At 36.2% G+C, this 22,849-nt stretch overlaps 3 protein-coding genes, 1 long non-coding RNA gene and 2 other non-coding genes across 7 annotated transcripts; 5 read left to right on the forward strand and 1 right to left on the reverse strand.

Moving 5' to 3' along the window:
* LOC111805311 (NADPH--cytochrome P450 reductase-like) lies at nt 1-7,321 on the forward strand. The gene is made up of 18 exons (XM_023690319.1): nt 1-618; nt 747-806; nt 904-980; nt 1,088-1,145; nt 1,273-1,356; nt 1,447-1,483; nt 3,357-3,426; nt 3,536-3,730; nt 3,816-3,908; nt 4,074-4,299; nt 4,375-4,458; nt 4,545-4,696; nt 5,374-5,470; nt 5,709-5,858; nt 5,965-6,042; nt 6,119-6,241; nt 6,345-6,458; nt 6,894-7,321. The coding sequence occupies exons 1-18, from the start codon at nt 271-273 to the stop codon at nt 6,972-6,974; spliced, it is 2,127 nt and encodes a 708-aa protein (XP_023546087.1). The 5' UTR covers nt 1-270; the 3' UTR covers nt 6,975-7,321.
* Nucleotides 7,322-8,667: 1,346 nt separating this feature from the next.
* TRNAG-GCC lies at nt 8,668-8,738 on the forward strand. The gene has a single exon. It is a non-coding gene; the product is annotated as a tRNA-Gly (tRNA).
* A 13-nt stretch (nt 8,739-8,751) lies between these two features.
* On the forward strand, nt 8,752-8,840 carry LOC111806238. The gene has a single exon (XR_002816788.1). It is a non-coding gene; the product is annotated as a small nucleolar RNA snoR114 (small nucleolar RNA).
* Nucleotides 8,841-10,479: 1,639 nt separating this feature from the next.
* On the reverse strand, nt 10,480-14,240 carry LOC111804881. Its single transcript, XM_023689690.1, has 6 exons — nt 13,872-14,240; nt 13,414-13,528; nt 12,686-13,195; nt 12,475-12,580; nt 11,033-11,101; nt 10,480-10,710 (listed from the first exon to the last, which is right to left on the reverse strand). Exons 1-5 carry the CDS (start codon nt 13,952-13,954, stop codon nt 11,076-11,078), a joined length of 840 nt encoding a protein of 279 aa, XP_023545458.1. The 5' UTR covers nt 13,955-14,240; the 3' UTR covers nt 10,480-10,710; nt 11,033-11,075.
* A 3,073-nt stretch (nt 14,241-17,313) lies between these two features.
* Nucleotides 17,314-18,023, forward strand: LOC111805514. Its single transcript, XM_023690622.1, has 2 exons — nt 17,314-17,326; nt 17,419-18,023. Exons 1-2 carry the CDS (start codon nt 17,314-17,316, stop codon nt 18,021-18,023), a joined length of 618 nt encoding a protein of 205 aa, XP_023546390.1.
* Nucleotides 18,024-18,502: 479 nt separating this feature from the next.
* LOC111805740 lies at nt 18,503-20,944 on the forward strand. Of its 2 annotated transcripts, XR_002816701.1 has the most exons (4): nt 18,503-18,806; nt 20,295-20,422; nt 20,541-20,611; nt 20,784-20,944. It is a non-coding gene; the product is annotated as an uncharacterized LOC111805740 (long non-coding RNA). The 2 variants fall into 2 exon arrangements; XR_002816700.1 differs by lacking the exon at nt 18,503-18,806 and having other exon boundaries at nt 20,216-20,422.
* Nucleotides 20,945-22,849: the final 1,905 nt, after the last annotated feature.

Consider the following 22,849-nt stretch of genomic DNA (forward strand, 5'->3'; position numbering starts at 1 on the left):
GCTCTCACAATAAACCCATCAATCTCTTTCTTTCTTCGTTCTCTCTCTTTCTCTCTCCACCTACAGCCAACAACCGAGGGAGAGAAGTTTCATCATTTTTCCTCTATTTTTCTGGTCATTGTTTTGCCTTAGTTCTGTAGCTGTTTTCCGTTTCTCGCCGGAATCCGGTGCTATTCTCTGAGCTTATCATTTCGTCTACCGGATTCCGCAGGTTGTTTTCTATTTTTTCTTCTTCTTGTTTTCGTTCAGTTCCAGTGTTGCTTTGGCCGTATGCAGTCGGAATCCAGGTCGATGAAGGTCTCTCCGTTGGAGCTTATGTCGGCAATAATCAGGAAGGCGATGGATCCGTCGCAGGATTCCTCCGAGTCGGTTCGGGAAGTAGCTACTCTAATCTTGGAGAACAGAGAGTTTGTCATGATCTTGACTACCTCGATTGCAGTTCTGATCGGCTGCGTTGTGGTCCTTGTTTGGAAGAGATCCAGCGATCAGAAGGCTAAGTCGTTCGAGCCACCTAAGCAATTGATAGTCAAAAAGCCTGAGCCGGAAGTCGATGATGGCAAGAAGAAGGTCACTGTGTTTTTTGGCACGCAGACCGGTACAGCTGAAGGATTTGCAAAGGTGTGCTTGTGGAAACACTTGTTCTTTTACCGACTTGGAGTTTTCTTTTCTCGTTGGATTGAATTGTTAGCTAGGCTACTGCTGAATGCTGATGGTTGTTTTTTTTTTCGTCTGATTTTGGTAATTAGGCTCTTGCTGAGGAGGCGAAAGCTCGATATGAGAAGGCGACTTTTAGAGTGGTTGATTTGGTATGCATGACCAGTTTTTTTTTCTCTGTCTTCGAATGGCATTTTCTAGATTCTGATTGGCCTAGTTTTTACACGTTGCTCTATAACTTTTCCGCAGGATGATTATGCAGCCGATGACGATGAGTACGAAGAAAAGTTGAAAAAGGAGACTTTAGCTATTTTCTTCTTGGCTACGTGAGTTTCAACGCACTCTTCTTGTCGTTGGTGTTTCTTTTCCTTCTTAATTTATCTTCCGCTGGGCTTTTGAATTTTTCTTTCGTTATAATTATCCGCGCATGCAGATATGGGGATGGTGAGCCAACGGATAATGCGGCACGTTTCTATAAATGGTTCTCTGAGGTATATTCTTACCGTTCCCTCAACTTTTTGTTTGTTTGTCATTGCATTATTCTACTCTTCAAAGTTTGACTGAATTAATATGTGTTTGTCTTCTAGAGCTATAATTGATTTGTGCTTTATGTATTAGGGCAAGGAGAAGGGAGAATGGATTTCAAATCTACAGTATGCAGTATTTGGCCTTGGTAACCGGCAATATGAACATTTCAATAAGGTTCAATAACATGAAGATGTTCAATTTTCGTACCCATGTTAAATGAATTTGGAGGCTTACTCTTGATTCGTTTTTGTGTGGTTGAAACAGATTGCAAAAGTGGTGGACGAACAGCTTGCTGAACAGGGTAAAATTACCTTTTCGTTTTAACTTCCTCTGGTTGATTACTATGGCGCTCCTTATTACTATTTTATTATCTAATAAGAAACTAATTTGGACAATGTTTTTCTAATCTTAAACCAAAAACATATATTTGAAGGGATGTTTGACCTCTTTTGCATAGTTAAATAGGATCTTCCGCAGAAGTTGTGGGTTATAGTATCGAAAACATCTTTCTGTCAGAATGAAAAGACATAACATCTTAGTCTTGTGTTGTGAAAAATAGAAATGGATTAAAGAACATGCAAATGGTTTATCATTAATGTCTGTCTTTCAATCCTCTTCAAACTGAAGCTCTTGTTTAATAATATGGTTATGACTTTTCATTTGAAAAGGGTTGCATCGAGCTCAGACACTTGGTTACTCAAATTTTATCGTGGCCGAGAGGGTTTTGTAGCTCTTTTGTGTAAAAGTAGCTCAAAATCCACCAATTTTTTTTTAACCAACAAAGCATCAACATAACTTGCCTAAAAAACGGCAGGCCGCCAAGTTGGATAACTCATCTAAGTACCAAGGTAGCAAAGAAGCTGACCATTATCTTTTAGCAAGAAGTCACCACGAAAATTAGCAAACAAAATGCTGCTGCTTATCCCTATAATTTCGTAAATGTAAACTGCAATATAAGTGCAGGAAGCAGGAGGAAGCTCTCAAAACATAGATGAAGCACGAACTAGGCATTTGGTGGCTATTTAAGTCCAAATAATGTCTTTTGATTGCGTTGAAGGTCATGCCAAACATCCATTTCATTTGGGCCTTTTCATTGCGTCGCTACACTCATACTCTACTTTTGAGTTGGGGAGTATTTATTTCTTAGGGTGAACATGTGGTACAGCTAATGATACTTTTGCTTTTAGAAAATTGGTCTTGAGAAGGGGATGGTTCAACTTAAATGTGAGCCTACTAGAACAATGATACCATATTGGAGAATAAATAACTTGTGTCTCAGTGAGTTCTGCAGATTTAGTCATTTAACGAGTTATGTGTGAAATAAATAAAAGGTACAAGAGAGAATATGAGAGAAACCCAACCCCACAGCTAATAGAGGTTACAAGAATGCCCTGCAATTGGCCATAATATCTGTAGAAGAGTAGTTACAGAAGGATCTACATCTATATGGGGGGGTTGGTGACGTTGGATTTCATTTTTGTAGTTTATCACAAAGCTTAATGCTTTCAAGGAGAATTTCACAAATTAATATCTTCACCTTTTTGGGGTTGCAACTCTTCCAAATGATAGAGCATAAAGGGCTATCTAACACTCTTTTGGAGGAGAGAATCAATTTTCATTTGTTGAAATAGCTCCAAATCTGCAATGTCTGCGTACAATGCATGTATGTTCAACTTCTTAGTAATAACTGCCGTAGATAGTCATTGATGAACAGAATATGTAACTGTAACTACACCACCATCGATTGATTTAATAATCAAAGAACTGTAGCCTTGGATGTCTTGAAGTAGTAAATGCTGTCACCTTTGGGGTCTGTGGGTTCATGTTTCGTCAGTCACCTCTATAGGATGTTTAATATTTTATGAGTTTCTTGATGCCCAATGTATGATGATCACATGTAAAGTATTCAAAGAATGAGTTAGTTCTAGACAGCTGTGATTAAAGAAGGGGAAAAACAAAAATAATGTCTTAACTACTATAACTAGTCTAATCAAACTTGCAATGTCATATAAGCATGTAGCCACTGCTTATCGAACTTAAAAACCCATGACATTTAACCCAGAAGAAAAATAATTTGATGGCCGTCTAATTTCACTGGATGTATTACATATGGTGAATTTGGAGCTCTTTGTCCTTTTTGCATGAGCAGCAATATTTGTTCTGTGTATTTGCAGGTGGAAAGCGTCTTGTCCCAGTGGGTCTAGGAGATGATGATCAGTGTATTGAGGATGATTTCTCTGCTTGGTATTAAGAACATCTATAATGGACTATTATCTCATTGCAGTAGATATTCTATTTACTCTGTTTTCATGTATGGAGAATGACCAGTTCACTGATTCCTGTTGTATCTTAGGCGTGAAGCATTATGGCCTGAGCTGGATAAGTTACTTCGAGAGGAGGATGAATTTACAACTGTTTCTACCCCGTATACTGCTGCTGTATTGGAGTACAGGGTTGTATTTTATGATGCTGCAGATGTATCTGGAGGGGACAAGAAATGGGCTTTTGCAAATGGTCACGCTGTTTACGATATTCAACATCCATGCAGGTACCTTAGAAGTGAATACTTCGGATCTAAATTTGCAACAATTTCTTGCTCACACGCACCTTTGTTATGGTATTACTGTCTGCAGGGCTAATGTGGCCGTGAGAAAGGAACTTCATACTTCTGCATCAGACAGGTCTTGCACCCATCTGGAGTTTGATATTTCTGGCACTGGACTGACGTAAGTCTTGCTTGATATTTTCTTTTTTCTAAATATATATTTCTATTATTTGCCTAAAACCAATGCTAATACTTCTGATGTATTGGTCGCTAACATAAACGAAGAAAATTTGTTGTAGTAGGAGACAATACATTGACATTATTATGCTGTTTTTTTTTTCATCAGCTATGAAACTGGAGATCACGTGGGTGTTTTTTGTGAGAATTTGGATGAAGTTGTAGAGGAGGCAATTCGTTTAATTGGTCTGTCACCTGAAACGTATTTCTCTATCCATACTGATAAGGAAGATGGCACACCATTAAGTGGAAGTTCATTGCCGCCACCGTTTGCACCTTGCACTTTAAGGACTGCGTTGACTCAATATGCAGACCTTTTGAGTTCACCAAAGAAGGTTTTGATTTGGACCTCTTGCTAATATGAGTACATTTTATTTCTTTCTCTTTCTTATTTTTTTTCCTTTTTGCAGTCTGCCTTGGTTGCTCTAGCTGCTCATGCTTCTGATCCAGCTGAAGCTGATCGACTGAGACATCTTTCATTACCTGCTGGAAAGGTATCATACAAGTAAATTGATTGTCACAATCTTCTGTAGTACTATTCATTCATAGATTTGTCACCTTTTCTTTTCAACATTTATAGGATGAGTATTCTCAATGGATAGTTGCGAGTCAGCGTAGTCTCCTCGAAGTTATGGCTGAATTTCCATCTGCAAGGCCTCCGCTTGGTGTCTTTTTTGCGGCAGTTGCCCCACGTTTACAGCCGAGATATTACTCTATATCATCTTCTCCAAGGTACAAATTTAGCTGACAAATATTATCACTATTGTAACTAATGACAAGGCTGAAAGTAGCTCTAAAAGTTGGATAAAAGGTGAAATAGGTTTTTTTTTGAAGTTCCAGACACGTTACAGAGTAGCCATTAGGGTGTTGAAATTATTCTTTAGCTGAAGCTTGGTCCCTTAACATCATTATTTAAAATTGAAATTTAAAAAAAAAAAAAAAAAAAGGAAAAGAACTTGATCAGGATGTTGGTATTTGAAGTCGTGTGCATCAAACTTTTATGATTGCATCAACGGAAGAACTTGGAATCTTCACAAAATTTGGTGGTTGTGTTATACACACAGACACTCAGACACACACATATTGTTGATATCCATGAAAGGTCAATAAGCAAACAAATAATTTTATATAAGTTTTCTAAATGAAAGGGATGAAAATGAAAATTTAGTGGCATTTATTGCATATATAAGGGCAATTGGGAGCAGGAATGATTTGTAGAAATTAGATTTAGTTATTTTTACTTCAAGATGCTACCAAACTTACCCATGATAAAAAGATAACTTATCAAGCTTTGTTTACTCAACATAATAGCTACCAAGTTTGGAACTAATTTTCCTTTTAATGTTAGTATTTCCTTTCCTTTCGCGTGCATAAAATTTTTATTGAACATTCTGGAAATATATTCACAGGATGGCCCCGTCTAGAATTCATGTAACTTGTGCATTGGTCTACGACAAAACACCAACAGGACGAATTCACAAAGGTTTATGTTCAACTTGGATGAAGGTACTTTGATTGTATTTCATTTCATTTTTTTGGTCGATAATAAACTATATTCATTAAGAGAAAACAACCCCCTCCGGATGGAGATAATCACAAAAAGGACTTCCAATCCTGTAGAAGGAATAATTACAAAAAGTTTGCCATTTCTTTAAAATGAATATAATTTAAGTGATGACAAACCACTATGTATATATAGCATATATTGGGAAAGGGATATAGTTTTGATAATTTCTCTGCGCAGAATGCTATTCCACTAGAGGAGAGCCAAGCATGCAGTTGGGCGCCAATTTATGTTAGGCAATCGAACTTCAAACTTCCCACAGATTCTAAATTGCCGATTATCATGATTGGTCCTGGAACGGGGTTGGCTCCTTTCAGAGGGTTCTTGCAGGTTGCTACTACTGAACTTGTTTTTATATACTGAATTCATCTTCACGCTACAAACTGATGAATTAGTTTGTATGAGCCTATTAAAATATTTTGGTTTTAATTTGCAGGAAAGGTTAGCTCTGAAAGAATCTGGTGTAGAATTAGGACACTCCATACTGTTCTTTGGATGCAGGAACAGGAAAATGGTAAGTGGTACATGGTGAATGCTATATTTTATCTTGAATACGTAGTGAGTTTATATAAACCTGTTATTCTCTTTAGGATTACATCTATGAGGATGAGCTGAACAACTTTGTTGAAACTGGCGCACTTTCTGAGCTGATTGTTGCGTTCTCACGTGAGGGACCCTCTAAGGAATATGTGCAGCATAAAATGGTTGAAAAGGTGAACGTCAAAACCCGTTTCTACTTCATTCAAAAGTACGAGTTTGCTGTCTATTCATTCTACTTTTCAAGCTACATGCTAAAACTTCTTGTTTCTTCTGTAGGCCTCGGATATCTGGAATCTATTATCTCAAGGGGCTTATATTTATGTTTGTGGTGATGCTAAGGGCATGGCCAGAGACGTTCACCGAACTCTTCATAACATTGTGCAAGAACAGGTTTCTTCATTACAATCCATCTTTACTGTTCATATACTCGCATCAAACAACTTTATTCGTTCCCCTTGTCAACACTCGTTTTATTGGGCATAATAAGAGCTTAACTGCCAAGTACTTACAGATTTCTATTGCCTCAATGGGTCTGTTTCTTGACGATTTCAATGCAATCATTTTACTTCTTATTTAAGCAAAAAGTTACCCACATATATTTTCGAAGTGCAGCCCAATTCGTACCCTATTTTAACCATCATTTACTTGAGGTAGATCTTGTTGTTTTCAAGTTATTGTGTCTTAATATGCTTTACTCGAAGATTACAATCAACCTAATTGTCTTCTCATTTGCCATTGAGATCGAAATTTTCGTGTTTTTTATTTTCTAGAACTGTACTTCTACTAGCTCTTTCTAATTAAAATTTACTTGCGTCAATTTTCCAGGGATCTCTCGACAGCTCCAAGGCTGAGAGTATGGTTAAAAATCTTCAAATGACTGGCAGGTATCTCCGTGATGTGTGGTAAAAAGGTTTTCATTCCATATCGAAGGGGGGGCATTAAGGTCAGCTAGCTGTAAGCTCAGCTCATTATTATGGCAGATAGGTCTGTGATTCTTTTTTTTCTTTTTTTCTTTTTTTCTTTTGTTTCTTTCTTTTCCACTCTTCTCTCCTTTTACAGAAGGATTCTTTGTTGTAATTTATAAACCTAATAAGTATGATGAGTAGGAATAGTTCATGAACTCCTGATTTTCCCTGTAAGAGCCAACAAAGATGGTTCGAACGTCACACGTCTCTGTAATTGTCACCTTATTATATATACATACATTAGGGTCAAATTTGGTTTTCATAAATCTATGTGTTTCAATTGGACTCTGTTCAAGTTAGTATTTTCATATACGTTTCTTTTATTTGAGTTCAATCCAATATTTAGGAATGTGGATTCAAATTTACCAGATCAAGAACTTGTATGTCTTAACCAATTGAAATGTTTTTGTTGGCTGCACCATGTGAAACATAGTTTTTTTTTTTTGAAAAGTCTGTAGGATCCCTTTATTGAGATTCTCTGTTTTTGTGAAAAAAACTGTCTTGATTTTGAAATCTTTATCGGTCTTATCTAACTAATTATACATAATTTTGAGTCAGTTTATGGGGACATTTGATGTTGAATAATTTCTTGAAATTTAGTATCTTAGCACATGATTTGGATAAAACATTGATTATCATTTTTAGAGAAGGATAGTTTATTATTCTTATACTTTTATAAGGAACCAATTTAACAATTTTAGTTGGTAATTTAGAATTATGTTTCCTTGATTTTAGTTAAAATTAAGTCAAAATTATTTAAAGAACGTTATTACTCTTCTAAAATCTTAGAAAATAGCCAGAAAGCTTCCTAAGAGAAGAATAGATCAAATCTGGACCCATAAGTTCGTTGACATTTTTGTGAAATAATTTTGTTGGTGGGTCTTCATGTAAGAGACGACAATACAGAAGCGAACACGTGAAGTCTTTATTAGCTTCCTTCACAAACTTCACAATCTAATTAATTAATTAATTAATGCAAAAATAATATAATAAAACATAATAAATAATAAACTGGACATTGACAAGCGCACTGCCACATGATTGGGAAATAGGAATTATGGGTTATTTATGTGAGGAAATTTGCTTTGTTTGGTAGGCAATATCAGCGTATACCTAAAACTTGTGTTACGTGTGAGAGAAATATTTTAGAAAATGTGAACGAGAAAATATATTAAAATTAGTTTGAAAGAAAACAATGTTACAGCTAAAAGGAGTAGGCAACAACAACAACTTTGATAGCATATAACTCAAGTAGGAAAAATTGACAACTAGTCACATCCCTTATAATATATTTTGGGTCATTTTAGTCCTAGCGGGTGTAGACATGATTTTAGTGCTCGGTCATATACTCCCATTTTGACACATCAGTAATAGTAAAAACTTATCTAATATGATACGTTTAATTCCTATACTTAAAAGTCACAAGATCGAACAAATATTTAAGACATCTTAAAGGGCCTATTTATATTTAATTTCAATTTTATCTCTACACTTTTTAACTAACAAGAAAATCATTTTTGGAGATTAGAAAAGGTTTATTTTAGTTTAATAGTTATAGAAATTGAACGATTAATTAAATATAAATTTGTAATTCTAAAATAAAAAATAAAAGGTGATCATATGTAAATTAACAAGCACTAGTGGTCTAGTGGTAGAATAGTACCCTGCCACGGTACAGACCCGGGTTCGATTCCCGGCTGGTGCAAAAAACTGGGAATAAGCAATGAAGAAATCTAACGTTGACTGTGATCAGGGTCGATCACCACCGTCTGATCCTTCTGACGAGTTCCACAGCGTATCAGAGCTTTCCCCCTTTTTTTCCTTAAAACTTTGTAATCGACTTTTTATTATATTAATATTATAACATTGTTCGCTACTCTTTTTTCTCACGTTATTTCTGTATGTTTAATATTACATCAACACTCTAACATTATATTGCATACTGTTATTCATTGTCGTCTCTTATTAATGATAGCGTGTGGTCATCATTCAATGTTAGCTCCTATTCTTTCTATATGTTTGATGCATTTACTAACATTTTTTCTCTTGATTTCAATTTATGTATCCATTCATCATTTACAACATTAAACACTATTCTTCCTCGCCGACTTAAATAAGCTATGGTTTTCATTCAACGTTGCTCACGAGACGTTGCACCTATTAGGCCCAAACCATTAATGTCAATAAATGTTTCTTTTTTTGGTCAATATAGACGATTAATTCATTTTATTGGGGTGTACTAATTATCTTCTACTCCATAAGTGGAATTTTTTAGAAAATGTATCACACCTGTTGGAATTTGACACAGTCAATTTTAATATTTTACTGCATCAATGTATGAGAATTAATATTGTTATGCATATATAAAGATTTTTCTAACATTATTTTGAGACGTGGAGTCATTGTCATTTTTTGTTTGCCTAAAGGCAATTGAGTGAAACTTTGTAAGAGAGAATTTGGAGCGTGAGAATGAGAAATACACTTGTTAACAGTTTGACTATAATGATTGACTATTACCCGTAGATAAGGAGAATTACTATATGGTCATCACCCATATTGTACAATAATCGTGAGGGAGCAACCCTCATGCCTGCTAAAGTCTTCACACAAAATAACCTAATAATATGTGACAATGTTAATCTAGATAGTTCACTATTAAAAGTTAACTAGTGACTCTTTAATAATCTCAACGCTGTATCCTGATCATTATCATAAAAGGAGCAACACTATGTCTCATTCAACTACTATGTTACTCATGTTTTAATAGCCTATATCTAGGATGTGGATCACGAATCAAAATCCAGGTTTAGCACTTAATTGCTTCGATATTCTCTTGTATCCCCTGGTCACGTTATTTACGCCTCGCTTCTAAAAGTGAAAACTATCCCCACAAACCAACATAAGACTTTTCAGCATGCTTTGTGCTCACTCACATACGTATCAGGAAAATTCATAAGAGACCACTCAATATAGAATTGCTTCAAGTAAAACTCGTTTAACTGTGGAGCTCTTATGCTTAATCCATCAAAAAAGAAAGTGCACATTGTTGGTATAGTCATCCTATTCTTAGGATTGCTCTCATTCAGATACAGTCTCCGTTCATTCATGTACCCCTCCTTTATTCGTGTGTCACATGCGTAGCAAAAGCGTAAAAAAGGGGTATATGAATGAACCAAAACCACATCCGAATGAGAGCGTTCGTGACAATAGAATGATTAAGAAAGACTAAAAAGAATTAAAATTTACGACCTATACCCAATAAGATTCTCCATCCTTTTTGGTGGCTCAACCACAAAGACTTCATTATTAAGTACGTTGCCCCGCTGCCCTCGACATACGGGCAGCAACACTAACTAGTCCAAGCCAACCCTTACAAACGAACAAACTGGTGAACAAAACTCCACAAATCAACAAAATGAAAGTAGCATTAATAATGATTCAAGATCTATGGGAAAAATCATCTGAAAAGGGATTTAAATTGATTCACAGCAACAATATACACTGCCAATGTTCTCTGTAATATTTAACGATTCAACCAGACATTTACAAACTTTGAAGCCGCAGCAATAATGAATACATACCTTGCTTGTTCCCATTTTGAGCTTAAGCAAGGCATGGAACTCAGAAGAAGAACATGAATGTTTAATGTTATTTTTCTTCAAACGCCTGTTCAACACCTGTGGAGCAGCTCCAATTCATGTCAATAAATAATGAGCTACATTCAGAGGTTGCAAAAAATGGATGAAAATTCCTGCATTGATTATGTTTTTGGTTCATTTACAAGTTTAGTTCTTAAATCTTGAGATTTGTGTCTATTTAGTCCTTAACACACTTTACTACGTGTCACAATAGCACTTTTCTTGGAAGTGGACTTTGCGATTGTGTAGCACACTCCCAACATTTAGTGAGTCAAGCTAATTTGGATTCGCGTCACCTACGGTCGGGCAACGTATGTTCAAGCCTTACAACGTATATAAAACACAGAATATAAGTGCATACCTGTTGCGATCGAAAATGTTGTCTATACACTGAAATCGACGTCTCAAGCTGAATAAAAGACAATGGGCACTGCAACATAAAAAGGGTAGAAGTTAGTCTAATGCCAACACAAAAACAATAAGTGAAAAAAGAAAACGTATCATCAGCTGAGATTCTCATTATAATGTATTAGCGAGCCCCATTCTTGCATTATGCTCATGACCAATCCTCCTAATTTTTGGGAAGGCTTCACCTACCTAATAGCCAAACTATGTAAGGTAATCAGTGTTTTAAGTGATTACGTTTTGCACCCTGAAACTTGAACCTAGGACTTCACGAAGCCACCCATTCTGGGCAATACCTCTCTTGTTCTTGGCTTGGAAGATTTGAGATCTCACATCGGTTGGAGAGGAGAACAAAGCATTCCTTATAAAGGTGTGGAAACCTCTCCCTAGTAGACGCGTTTTAAAACCATGAGACTGACAGCGATACGTAACGAGCTAAAGTGAACAATATCTGCTAGCTATCACACCTCCTCCACAAAGCTTTGGTCCGTTATGTATCGCCGTCAGTCTCACGATTTAAAATGCGTCTACTAAGGAGAGATTTCCACACCCGAATGATTCATTACCCTTCTTCACCCATCAATGGAACCTTCTATCCTCAATATTAGAAACAGGGCAATCCTTTGTCTTGCTCCTACATTGTTTGATAAAATCTGACGAGGATCACAACTCCCCCACACAATTTTCACCCCTCTAAAAATTCTATTGGTTCTTTTCCCCACAAAATAGCACAAAGACAAGCAAGCCGAAGCCTACCTCGGTTAGGGAGGAGAACAAAACATTCTTTATAAGGGTGTGGAAAACTTCTCCTTAGCAAACGCATTTTAAAAAACCTTGAGGGAAACCTGAAAGGGAAAGCCCAAGGAGGACAATATCTGCTAACAGTGAACTTGAGCCGTTACAAAAGGTATCAAAGCTAGACACTGGATGATGTGCCAGTGAGGAGGCTGAGCCCTAAAGGAGGGTGCACATGAGACGGTGTGCCAACAAGGATGCTGGCCCCGAAGGGGGTGGATTGGGGGGTCCCACATGGATTTGGGAAGGGAACGAATGTCAGCGAGGATGCTGGACCCCGAAGGGGAGTGGATTGTGAGATCCCACATCGGTTGGGAAGGAGAACAAAACATGTGTGGAAACTTCTCCTCAACAGACGCGTTTTAGAAACCTTGAGGGAAGCCTAAAAAGAAAAGCCCAAAGAGGACAATATCTGCTAGCGGTGGACTTGGTCCTTACTATTGAAAACATTGTCAATTAATCAGAAAGAAAGTAAATACAAAACACATAATTTCTTGGACTAAAAACTGTCTACACATAAATAACATACTCCAAATCAAATCAAAATTTCGTAAATTTCTAAAACTCGAACGCCGCACATCCTCGAGAAAATTAGAAACTCACCGATCAAGAATATAGTCAACATCAAAGCCAGAGTAAATTGAACAGAACATGCAAGCTGAAGATGCCAAGGTCTGTATATTTGCCTCTGCTGAACCCTACCAAAGAACTGATAGAAAAAACGGTCAGTTACAGTTACATTTCGTTCGGAACGCATAAGAGCACAATTACACCGAACAAAATATATGGTATTCGTGTTCCCTGCCATGCTCACCTGAGAAAATTTTTGACATCCAAGCTTCCAGAAGACTGATCCTGATTTTCCTTTTCTTGAAACTTCTAAACTCGTAATAGACTGTTTTCTCTCTCGATTTTCATCCACAATTACAATTTGCAGATCAGGAGCGCTTGGCGAGCTCGCTCTCCTTGCCTTTGTTGATCTATCCATTTTGCATAGTCCATCATCCACTCTTCTAAATGTAGCCAAATCGTCGCATTCTTCCTCATTTACTGAAGAACAACACACAGATGATTCAGTTTTTGCGCTTCGTGGTACTTGGCATGTGCCAGAGAGAAACGTAGCCAAATCGTCGCATTCTTCCTCGTTTAAATTCACCCATCGAAGTGGCTTCTTGCCCTCTTTGTCATAAGATTCTCTTAAAGCAGCTTCAATATGAGAAATTTGATTTCCAATGGCTGCAATAAATAGCCTATGTCTTTCCAACAAATGTTCTTCACTTCGAGCACGATAGCTAACTCTAACAGCTTTCTCAAACTCTTCCAGCTAATTATCGACCGAAAAAAATAACACTTGTTACTATGATTTATAAAAGTAGAGCCATAGGTTCATATAAGTCCATGTATAATCATAGCTTAACTAGCAAACAAGATTAATGGTCAGTTGTCACTGTTCTTAAACATCAGGCTTATCATCAAAGTATCCTAATTACCATTCCATTATGATATTTTGATGGCATAATTTGGTTAAATTCAGTATCCTACCTGCCATTTGGCTGTGCCAAGAGCTGTTTGTACCTCGCGTCGAAGTTCATCCAAATCATCAGGACTTAGCCCTTCTCTTATCTCTCTAACCCATGTCCTATATGCAAACTCCATTCTGAAATCATAAACCAATATGAGTATCAATTTAGGAGAAACTTGTAGAATCCCTCTAAACCCAGTAAGCACACAAACTTGTAGAATCCAGGGCAGATAAAATTCAGGTTCTTGAACCATCACTATAGTAGAAACTCATTCAACTTAGACATAGAATAAGAAACTAAGATTAAAATGAATCATCATAAACAGATCATTCCAGACTCAAATAAAACGAACCCAGAACACCAAATCATTAGAACAAAACATCCTCCACAACAAATCAAAACAGAATTCAATTAAACATCGAGAGAAAGAACAGGAAGGGGAAAATCCCCAAATCAAACAAAGAGTAAAAGACGTACGTATCGGCAGATTCTTGGACCTGCTCGGCGGCAGAAAAGAACCCATCCTTCTTCCACAAATCGAAACTATTTGCAACTAACATCGAGGGATAAGAGGGCAAACCGGAGGGGTAGAAAAAACAGAGCAAAGACGATGAAATAAGAAAGAAAAGGGTTAAGAAATCAAAGATCAAAATCGGGAAATCAAATGTTGGTGGCGGGGAGCTAAAGGGTTGGATTGTTTGAGCAATTCCTGTGATGGGTGGTTGAGAGAAGCAAGAACAGAGATGAATACAAGGGGACACACAGCTCACACAGAAATGAGACAGAGATGAAGCTCTCTTTGTTGTCCGATTCTTTCTTGCACAATTCCCCACCTTCTTTTCAGAAGCTAATAATTAGGAGAAAAAGACTGAGATTTATAAATAAATAAATAATACTCATAATAATATATTTTTTTCCTTTTAAATATTTATTTTTATATAAATAATCAACGATTTGATAAAAAATATATATATATTATGTTGATTTTTTTAAATATTTTTTGTACTTAGAATATTAAAAAAAAAAAAAACTAAAAGAATTTCATGAAAAACTAATATTAAAATTTGGAAAATTAAATATTAAAAACAGATTTAGGATTTTCCAGCCGTAAACGTGAAAATTATCAGCTGCTTCTCGTGCAAAACATAATTGGTTGGAGTGCCAGCGAATACATGCCACGTAGTCAAAGGTTAGAATAATTGCAGTTTATTGATGACGTGGCAATAAATGATTGGACAAACAGGAAATTTTTTTAGCTTGCTTGTGTGATAATAGACACGCCGTCGGCAACGGTTCGGGGATTAATGGAACAAGTTTGTTGAGCTGTCGAATTGGAACTGCCACTCTGTTCATTTGTTTATTGGCCGTTAGTTTTGGGTAAACGGTGGGGCCACCAAATAATTTAAGTAATAAAATTATTATTATTATTATTATTTTGCTAAATTAATAAAATATTTCTAAATTTTGTATTTTTTACTTTAGAAAAAATATTCTTAAACTTCATCTTTAAATTAAAAAAAAAAAAAAAATTATATTTTCTTTTAATTTTAAAGGTATTATTGAAATTTTTAAAAAGGTAAGAGTATAGATTATTTTTATTAATTTAATTTTTTTTTTAATCAAACTTTTAGTAATGTAAGAAAATAAATTTGGAAATTTATTCTAATTTTTTAAACATTAAAAGATTTAAAACCAATTCACTCAATATTATATCATATCATATAAATTTATCGCTAACTAAATTAAGTATTTACCAACGGTGAAATACTAAGTTAGAAAACAATTAAGGTTGTGAGATTTTAATTGAGTCAAATACGTACCAACTTTGACTTGGTCTCATCATAACTTTTATTTTTTATTTTTCCCTTTTTGTGGAAAGGCACATTATAATCTTACTTTCATTATTCCTTAATCACTCATTTACTTTCGTTTTTGTTTTTCCTTATTTGAAAAAAATAATTTTAATCTTACTTTAATATATAAACTTTCGATTCCACACTCGATGGTCCAACATTTTCTTGCATCCGTGCAATATAGTCATGTTACTTATTACCCATGTGCATTTTAGGAAAGTTCCTAGGACGTCACTCAATATAGGATTGCTTTAAGTAAAATATGTATAACTATGATTGAGCCACCGAAATGGGAGGTGCACCTTGTTGGTATAGGTAGTAACTTGCATTTTCTTTAAGTCTTTCTTAGTCATTCTATCCTTAGGATCGCTCTCATTCGGATGTGATCTCGGTTCATTCATATATCCCTCATTTACTTGAGTGTTACATAGATATCAAAGAGTTAAACCCAACAAATCAAGTCTAGAGGGTACGTATACGAGCCTGTCTAGTGGGTCTATGTATGCGTGCATGGGCCGTGTGTGGAGAAGTACCACACATCTAATAAGAGCAATGTATGCACCTATAATAACAAGGTTCACCTTCTTTTTTCGGTGGCTTGATCGTAGGAACTTCATAGTTAAGTATGCTTTACTTCAAGTAATTCTATTTGGGTGATCTCATACGAATTTTTTCGGGATGCATATGAGTGATGATAAAACATGCTATGAGGGTAGTCTTCACTCTTAAGAAGTGAAAAATAGGTAACATGACCATGTCACGGGGATGATAAAGTATGCTATGAGGGTAGTCTTCACTCTTAAGAAGCAAAAAATAGGTAACATGACCATTCGAGGGGATGTAAGAGAATGTTATGGCCATCAGGTGTCGAGATCCTAATCCTGGGTATGGAGTGTTACAAGTTTTCTTCATTGGAATGAAACGCCCGCAAGACTAGAAAACTCAGGTTTAGCACATTACGATGAGCGAGACACACACAGTAGTAAACAACCAATGACTTTGAGCATACAAACAGCAAGATACTTATGACCACGTTGTCCTCTAGCGTTTTTCATTCGCCGCCAGTGAACATACAGTTTTGGTAAACGAGATGTAAAAATCGGGCCAAAGTGGACAATATCTACTAGTGGTGGGCTTGAGCTATTACATAGGGTATCAGAGTTAGACACGGGGCAATGTGTTAGCAAGGACGCTGGCCTCAAGGGGGGTGATTGTGAGATCCCACATCGGTTGGATAGGGAACAAAGCATTCCTTATAGACGTGTGGAAACCTCTCTCTAATGACACGTTTTAAAACCATGAGGCTGATGACAATACGTTGACCATATTTGCTAGCAATGGGCTTGAGCTATTACAAATGATATTAGAATCAGACGCTGGTCGGTGTGCCAGGAAAGACACTAGCCACTAAAAAGGGTGGACCGTAAAATTTCACATCAATTGGAGAGCGGGAAAGAATTAGGTTGAAAATAAAAATTGGGATGGGTTTAGGTAACGGGGTGAGATTGGGTTGGTTGAAAATTTGAAGAATGGATGGGTTTTATTCGGTTCTATGTTGTTGAAGAAAAGACAATTCAGTTAATTTATAATTAAGAAAATTGTTTTTAGGGTTTCCTCCCTCATTTATATCATGTCTGGAAATGGAAATCAAATTTTAGGGTTTGTTGCTATTAGAAGGTGAAACAAAATCAACGGCTCACCTAAAAAGCTTCAAATCTCAGAACAAAGAAGAGCAGCAGTAGAGAGAGAAACAGAGAGAAACAGAGAGAAACAGAGAGAGAGAGAGAGAGTAAAGCAAAATCCGAGAAAAATGTCGGAAAGAGACGACTCTCTCTCGCATCATGAATCTCTCTGCTTCTTCTTCGTCTTCCCCTTCAAAATCCTCTTCAATTCCCTTCAAATTTTCTCCAGAAACAAACGATTTTTCCTCTCAATCTTCTTCTTCTTCGCTCTCCCTCTCTCTCTCCTCCTCTTCGCCCTTTCTCTCTCCTCTCACCCTCTCAAATCCCACATCCTCCACCTCGAATCCGTCCTCCGCCATTCCCCCACCCGTTTCGAGTTCCGCCATGTCTTCTCCGAGTCTCGCGATGATGCCTTCTCCCTCCTCCGTCTTCGTGCGGCGTTTTTCCTCCCTATCTACGTCTTCTCCCTTCTCACCGCCTTCTCTACAGTCTCCTTCACGCATCTCTCCTTCCACGCCAAGCGTCCTACTCTCAAATCCACCATCGCTCTTCTCAAAAACTCATGGAATCGTCCTCTCGTTACTACGATTTGCATCTACGCCATTCTCGTTGCGTACTCCATCGTCCCCAACACTCTCGCTTCGATTTCTCAATCCTCGGCTGTGCGCTTCGCGATTTTAGTCGTTGGCGTGATTTTCGAGGTTTATTTGATTGCGATCCTGAGTTTGGGGCTTGTTGTGTCGATCGCTGAGGAGAGATTTGGTTTCGATGCGATCCGTACTGCAGCGGCTCTAATGGCGGATCGGAGACTGAGCGGTTCGATTCTCACAGCGATGTTCCTCCTGGCGTCGAGTTCGATCTCGTGGGAGATGGAGGGGCTTATGGACGGCGTCGATCACTGGATGAGGACGACGGCGGCGGTTACGTCCAATGTGGCGATAGGCGTGTGGGATAAGATGGGGTTAATTTCGCTGTACGGAATGGTGATTATCTCCGGGTATGTGGTAACTACAGTTTTTTACTGCGAGTGTAGGAAGAAGGATTTTGTTAGGGTGGAAAATGAGGAGGATCATGATCATATCGTTACGGTTTAATTTTTCACCTTTTTTTCTTTTGCATTTAAATATTTTCCACTTCATAATTAAATTCGAATATAATTGGCTTGGTAAATTTTTGTTCTTCCTTTTTTATTTTATTTTATTTTCTGTTTAGAAATTTGATATCTTAAACCATTTGAGGTAACATATACTTGACGTTTCGATTTTAGGGGTGTATGTTGTTCTAGTATCGTCGGAATGTTTGTTCGAGATTGAAATTTCGTATAATTAACTTATAGATTACATTAATTTAGCTGGTTTAAATATGATAGAAATATGATCAACATTCTATTTGTTGACTTTAATTATTTTAATTAGCTAAAATTTTGTAATTAAAAAAATAATAATAATTGCCTCCAACCCCAATACTCTCAAATAAGAATAATAACTTTCAAACAAAGAAAATAAATTTTCTATATTCTTTTTAAAATTTATAGTAGAAACCCATTTTCAAAATTGGTGAGCCAAGAAGATATTTTAAATAAAAAAGATTAAATTACATAAATTGAAATTTGAACTTCCCCTTTTCAATCTCATTTCCTTTGTTTTTGGTTCCAATGGAATCAGAGATATATCCGTTTGAATCGGGTCAGAATTGAGAACAGACTGTGGATATGGGCAGTCGAAATCTGTAAATTTAAAACCATCTATTTAGTATTTCCACAAAAAAAATGGTTTATGCATTCACGCAAGTGGCGGAGCGGCCTTTGGAGAGATGCCTTCTACCGTGCTGATTCTTCTCCCCATTGGAGTGGCCAACCCTTCTGCAACTTTCTCCAGGTAATTTCGCTTTCTTCTTCATATACCCATTTCTGATTCTATCACTCTTATCGGCGTCTATTCTTGTTTTTCCTCGAATTTCTTTGTTATATTGGGCTCTTTGTCTTAACTTCGTATGTTATCAGAGTCTGTGCTCCACATAATATGGTTTGATGGTTTGTTGCAAGCTACACGGGGATCCATTTTTGTGTGTGTGTGTGTGTGTGTGTGTGTGTGTGTGTTATGAATTGGTATTTAGTTATGTGTCACCTTATTTGGCACCTTGGATTTCAAAATGAAATCAACAAGGATCGTCTCAAAAGGAGCATGATTAGGGGAGATGGCTCTGAGTTCACCAGCTAACTGAAAACAGCCCATTTTGGTGGAGACCTCAAACTGTAGTTGATAAAGGGAGAGAAAGTGGGAATGTTAAACCTCTAGTTTTTGAAGTTTATTGTAAAAAATAGTTATAAGCCAAGAGCTCTAGAAAGGAACTGAAACAATAGTCAATAAATTTGTGTAATTCATTCTCCATCTTGATTCTTGGGTATTCTTCTAAATCCTGAAGCACTATTTCATCCTTGCTAATTGCTCTGCATCATTCTTGATGGTAACAAACTGTCTACTTCGTTGACATATTTAGAGAAATCTCCCCTGCCCCCCACTCGGATTTGAATAGAGCAATCTTTCAGCATATTTTGTTATTACAATGAAGTTCGATTGTGGTTATCTGGCTGGTTCTTTGGATTCTAAGTGTATTGACAGTTGATAGTATCGTTGTTTAGTTTCTCGTTTATTCTATGCAAGTTGTTTGATGTTATGAATTTTATTTAATTTGGAGAATCTGTGATCGAATGCTTAATCTTACTTTTGGATCCTTTTTCATCAAGCTGCCATGTATTCCTCATTTCCTTCATGTAATCGAATATAGCTGGACAGTATGGTATACTAACCCGTTCATTATATTTAACTTGAATGGTGTTGTTCTTGTTTTTCCAATGAAAGTCATTTTCAAGTTGTTTATGTGCTTTTGTTTGGGAACAAACATGTATCGTGTCAATTGTTTATGTAACAGCCTAAGGCCACCGTAAGCGGATATTGTTCTCTTTGAGATTTCCCTCAAGGTTTTGAAATGTGTTTGGTAGGGAGAGGTTTCTACACTCTTATAAAAACATGTTTCGTCCCCCCCCCCCCCCCCATCCGACACCCAGTGTCTTCGCTGGCATTTGTTTCCTTCTTCAATCGATGTGGGATTCCCCAATCTACCCCCTTTGGAGACCAGTGTCCTTGTTGGCACACCGTCTCGTGTCCACCCCCCTCGGGGCTTAGTCTCCTCGCTGACACATCCCCCAATGTCTAGCTCTGATACCATTTGTAACAGTCCAAGCCCTCCGCTAGCAAATATTGTCCTCTTTGGGATTTTCCTTTTAGACTTCCTCTCAAGATTTTTAAAACGCGTCTGCTGAAGTTTCCACACTTTTATAAAGAATGCTTCGTTTCCCTCTCCAGATGTGGGATCCTATAGTTTAGGTCTCTCCTGATAAGGATGGGTTAGGTGATTGTGGTTGACCCTTTGGAAGCCAAACTTATGGGAGCGAAAAGAAATGGAAAAGATCAAAGCAAAAGATAAGTTCAAGGTAAAGGAATCGATCATCATCAATGATATAAAACTTGTTTATAAACCAAATGGATAGTTTCCCAGCATCTTTTTGAGAAGAGACTGACTGCAAATAATGTTGTGAAATGTAAATGCAGAGAAGACATCAAATGGAAGCGATTAATGAAGCATGGGCAATGATCGACCTCACAAAGACATTCTAGCCAAGGTGAAAAGTTACAGCTTAACTTTGTCTTCCTTGTATTATAAAAAGAAAAGAAAAAGGTTTGTTCTTAAGAACCTCAAAAACTGCTCCAGAAATTCTTTGCACTGTTATTCTTTACTCTTTTGAAGTCTCATCTGATTTCTTCACATCTCATATACAAAATTGACATTTGTAGTTGTGTGGACAGTGGAGGCTGAAGCAGCAGCAGATTCAGGTGGTTCTCTTTTGGAAGAATTTATTGGCTATGCAATCATATATCTTACTATAATTTGTTTCAACTTTTTATAAGCTTTATTAATACACTTGAATGATTCATTGTTCCAGCTTTATACTCCATCACTTTTCGTTTATCTTTCTACTCTGTTTCAATTTCTGACTTACACTTCTCCGTTTTTATTATTATTTTTTTTCTCTCGGTGCCTAGGATTTGGAATCCACATTTGACATTTGATGGTCCTGACATTTTCCTGCGACATGACCACGTTATTTACTTTTCCATTCTAAAAGTGAAGATCATCTCATACACCAACAAGTCTTTAAAGTATGTTTTGTTCGTCCCCTTACATGCATCCTAAGTAAACTTCAAAGAGGTCACTCAACATAAAATTGTTCAAAGCAAGACCGTTTAACCATGAAGTTCCTGAGATTGAGTTATTAAAGAGAAAAGTGCACCTTGTTGGTATAGGTAGTAACTTTCATTTCCTTTAAATTTTTCTTGGTCATCTTATTTTCATGATTGCTCTCATTCGGATGTGGTTTTGCTTCATTCATATATCCCTCATTTACTTGGGTGTCACATGGAGATCTCAGACAATGTGTATTTTCCATTTCGTTGGCTCAATCATTGGAACTTTGGTTAAACGTGTTTTGCTTGGAGCAATTTTATATTGGGTAACCTCAGAGTTTTTCTAGGATGGATGTGATTGAGGACAAAACATGTTGGACTTATGTTTATTTGTGGGGATGGTCTTTACTCTTGGAAAAGAGAAGTAATGTGACCATGTTGAAAGAGATGCAGGAGAATGTCGAGGTCATCAGGTGTCAAATCCAAATTTCAAATCTTTGGTATGTTAGCATGTTCAAACATTAATATAAGAAATTTCAAGCCCTAAATAGTCATTCTTCTCAAACCAATTTAAAAAACTATTCATATAAATACTTTCATTTTTCTCTCATTTATTTAATTTTAGTGGTGTTTTTTTTTCCTCTTACTATTTCTCTAAATCATGACTAAAAAATGTTGTGTCATAGATTGATAAATAGTTTCATCCATACTTGACGATAAAAGATTGGACATTAATATAATTTTTAAAAGTACACGAGTATTTTTGATACAAGACATTAATACTTTTCATTGAGTATTTTTAAAAAAAAAATATAAGAATATTAATGATCGTATTTTTTGGTATTAATATTCTTTATTCATATATTGATGTTAGTATTTTTAATAAATGGTAAAAGGGTATCAACAAAACTAAATAAAAGTACTGAAACATGTGGTTATTTACGAGTTTAAAAGAAGAGAAAATGATGCTAATTGGGCTTTGACTTTTTGGTCCAATTTGAAATGGGCTATAACTCCATCCTTCCTACCCTACCTTTGTTATAGACACACATCCACATCGGTTGGAGAGGAGAACGAATCATTCTTATAAGGGTATGAAAACTGTAATCTTTTCATCTCTTCTATTGATCATATCACTTAATGTTATCTTCTATTGATCATATCAGTTAATGTTATCGTATTATTATTATTATTATTATTATTATTATTATTATTATTATTATTATTATTATTATTATGAAAACAATAAATTTGTGTTTGAAAAAAAAAAGAGAATGAAATGGTTGGTTGTAATTGTATTTATTTGGAAGATAGTGAAGAATTTTGATAAAAGGAAAGGGGGGTTTAATTGGGAAAAGTGGTGACAATTATTTAATGCAATTAAGTAAATGTTGAGGACAAAAATTATTAAGTTTGTTGAATTATTTAATGGGAATAAAGTTTTTCGGAATTATTAATTCAATCATAGTGGTGGGAGAGGGGAACAGGTAAGCATGGTTCCATTAAAAGCCTGCAAATCCGCTAATAAATAAATATTAATAATCATTCTCAAAACTATTCTAACCCATGATAAAACTCAAATATCAAACATTCACAAGTCAGTACCTACTTATCAGGTTGAGTTGTAACTCTATTTTCTAGGTTAGTCTACGCAAAATTTCAACCAAACCCAAAGT

This window comes from Cucurbita pepo, chromosome LG11 (assembly GCF_002806865.2).
Source record: "Cucurbita pepo subsp. pepo cultivar mu-cu-16 chromosome LG11, ASM280686v2, whole genome shotgun sequence".
NCBI lineage: Eukaryota > Viridiplantae > Streptophyta > Magnoliopsida > Cucurbitales > Cucurbitaceae > Cucurbita > Cucurbita pepo.

What these genes read in the sequence shown, in the direction of transcription:
- LOC111804881 (XM_023689690.1), bottom strand. Translation starts at nt 13,954, where the DNA reads ATGTTAGTTGCAAATAGTTTCGATTTGTGGAAGAAGGATGGGTTCTTT. An exon ending in TTGGCACAGCCAAATGGCAG is followed by an intron (nt 13,196 to 13,413) that starts GTAGGATACTGA and finishes GTCGATAATTAG; the next exon opens with CTGGAAGAGTTTGAGAAAGC. An exon ending in GATGTCAAAAATTTTCTCAG is followed by an intron (nt 12,581 to 12,685) that starts GTGAGCATGGCA and finishes TTTTTCTATCAG; the next exon opens with TTCTTTGGTAGGGTTCAGCA.
- LOC111805311 (XM_023690319.1), top strand. Translation starts at nt 271, where the DNA reads ATGCAGTCGGAATCCAGGTCGATGAAGGTCTCTCCGTTGGAGCTTATG. An exon ending in TCTATAAATGGTTCTCTGAG is followed by an intron (nt 1,146 to 1,272) that starts GTATATTCTTAC and finishes TTTATGTATTAG; the next exon opens with GGCAAGGAGAAGGGAGAATG. An exon ending in CTTTCAGAGGGTTCTTGCAG is followed by an intron (nt 5,859 to 5,964) that starts GTTGCTACTACT and finishes TTTAATTTGCAG; the next exon opens with GAAAGGTTAGCTCTGAAAGA.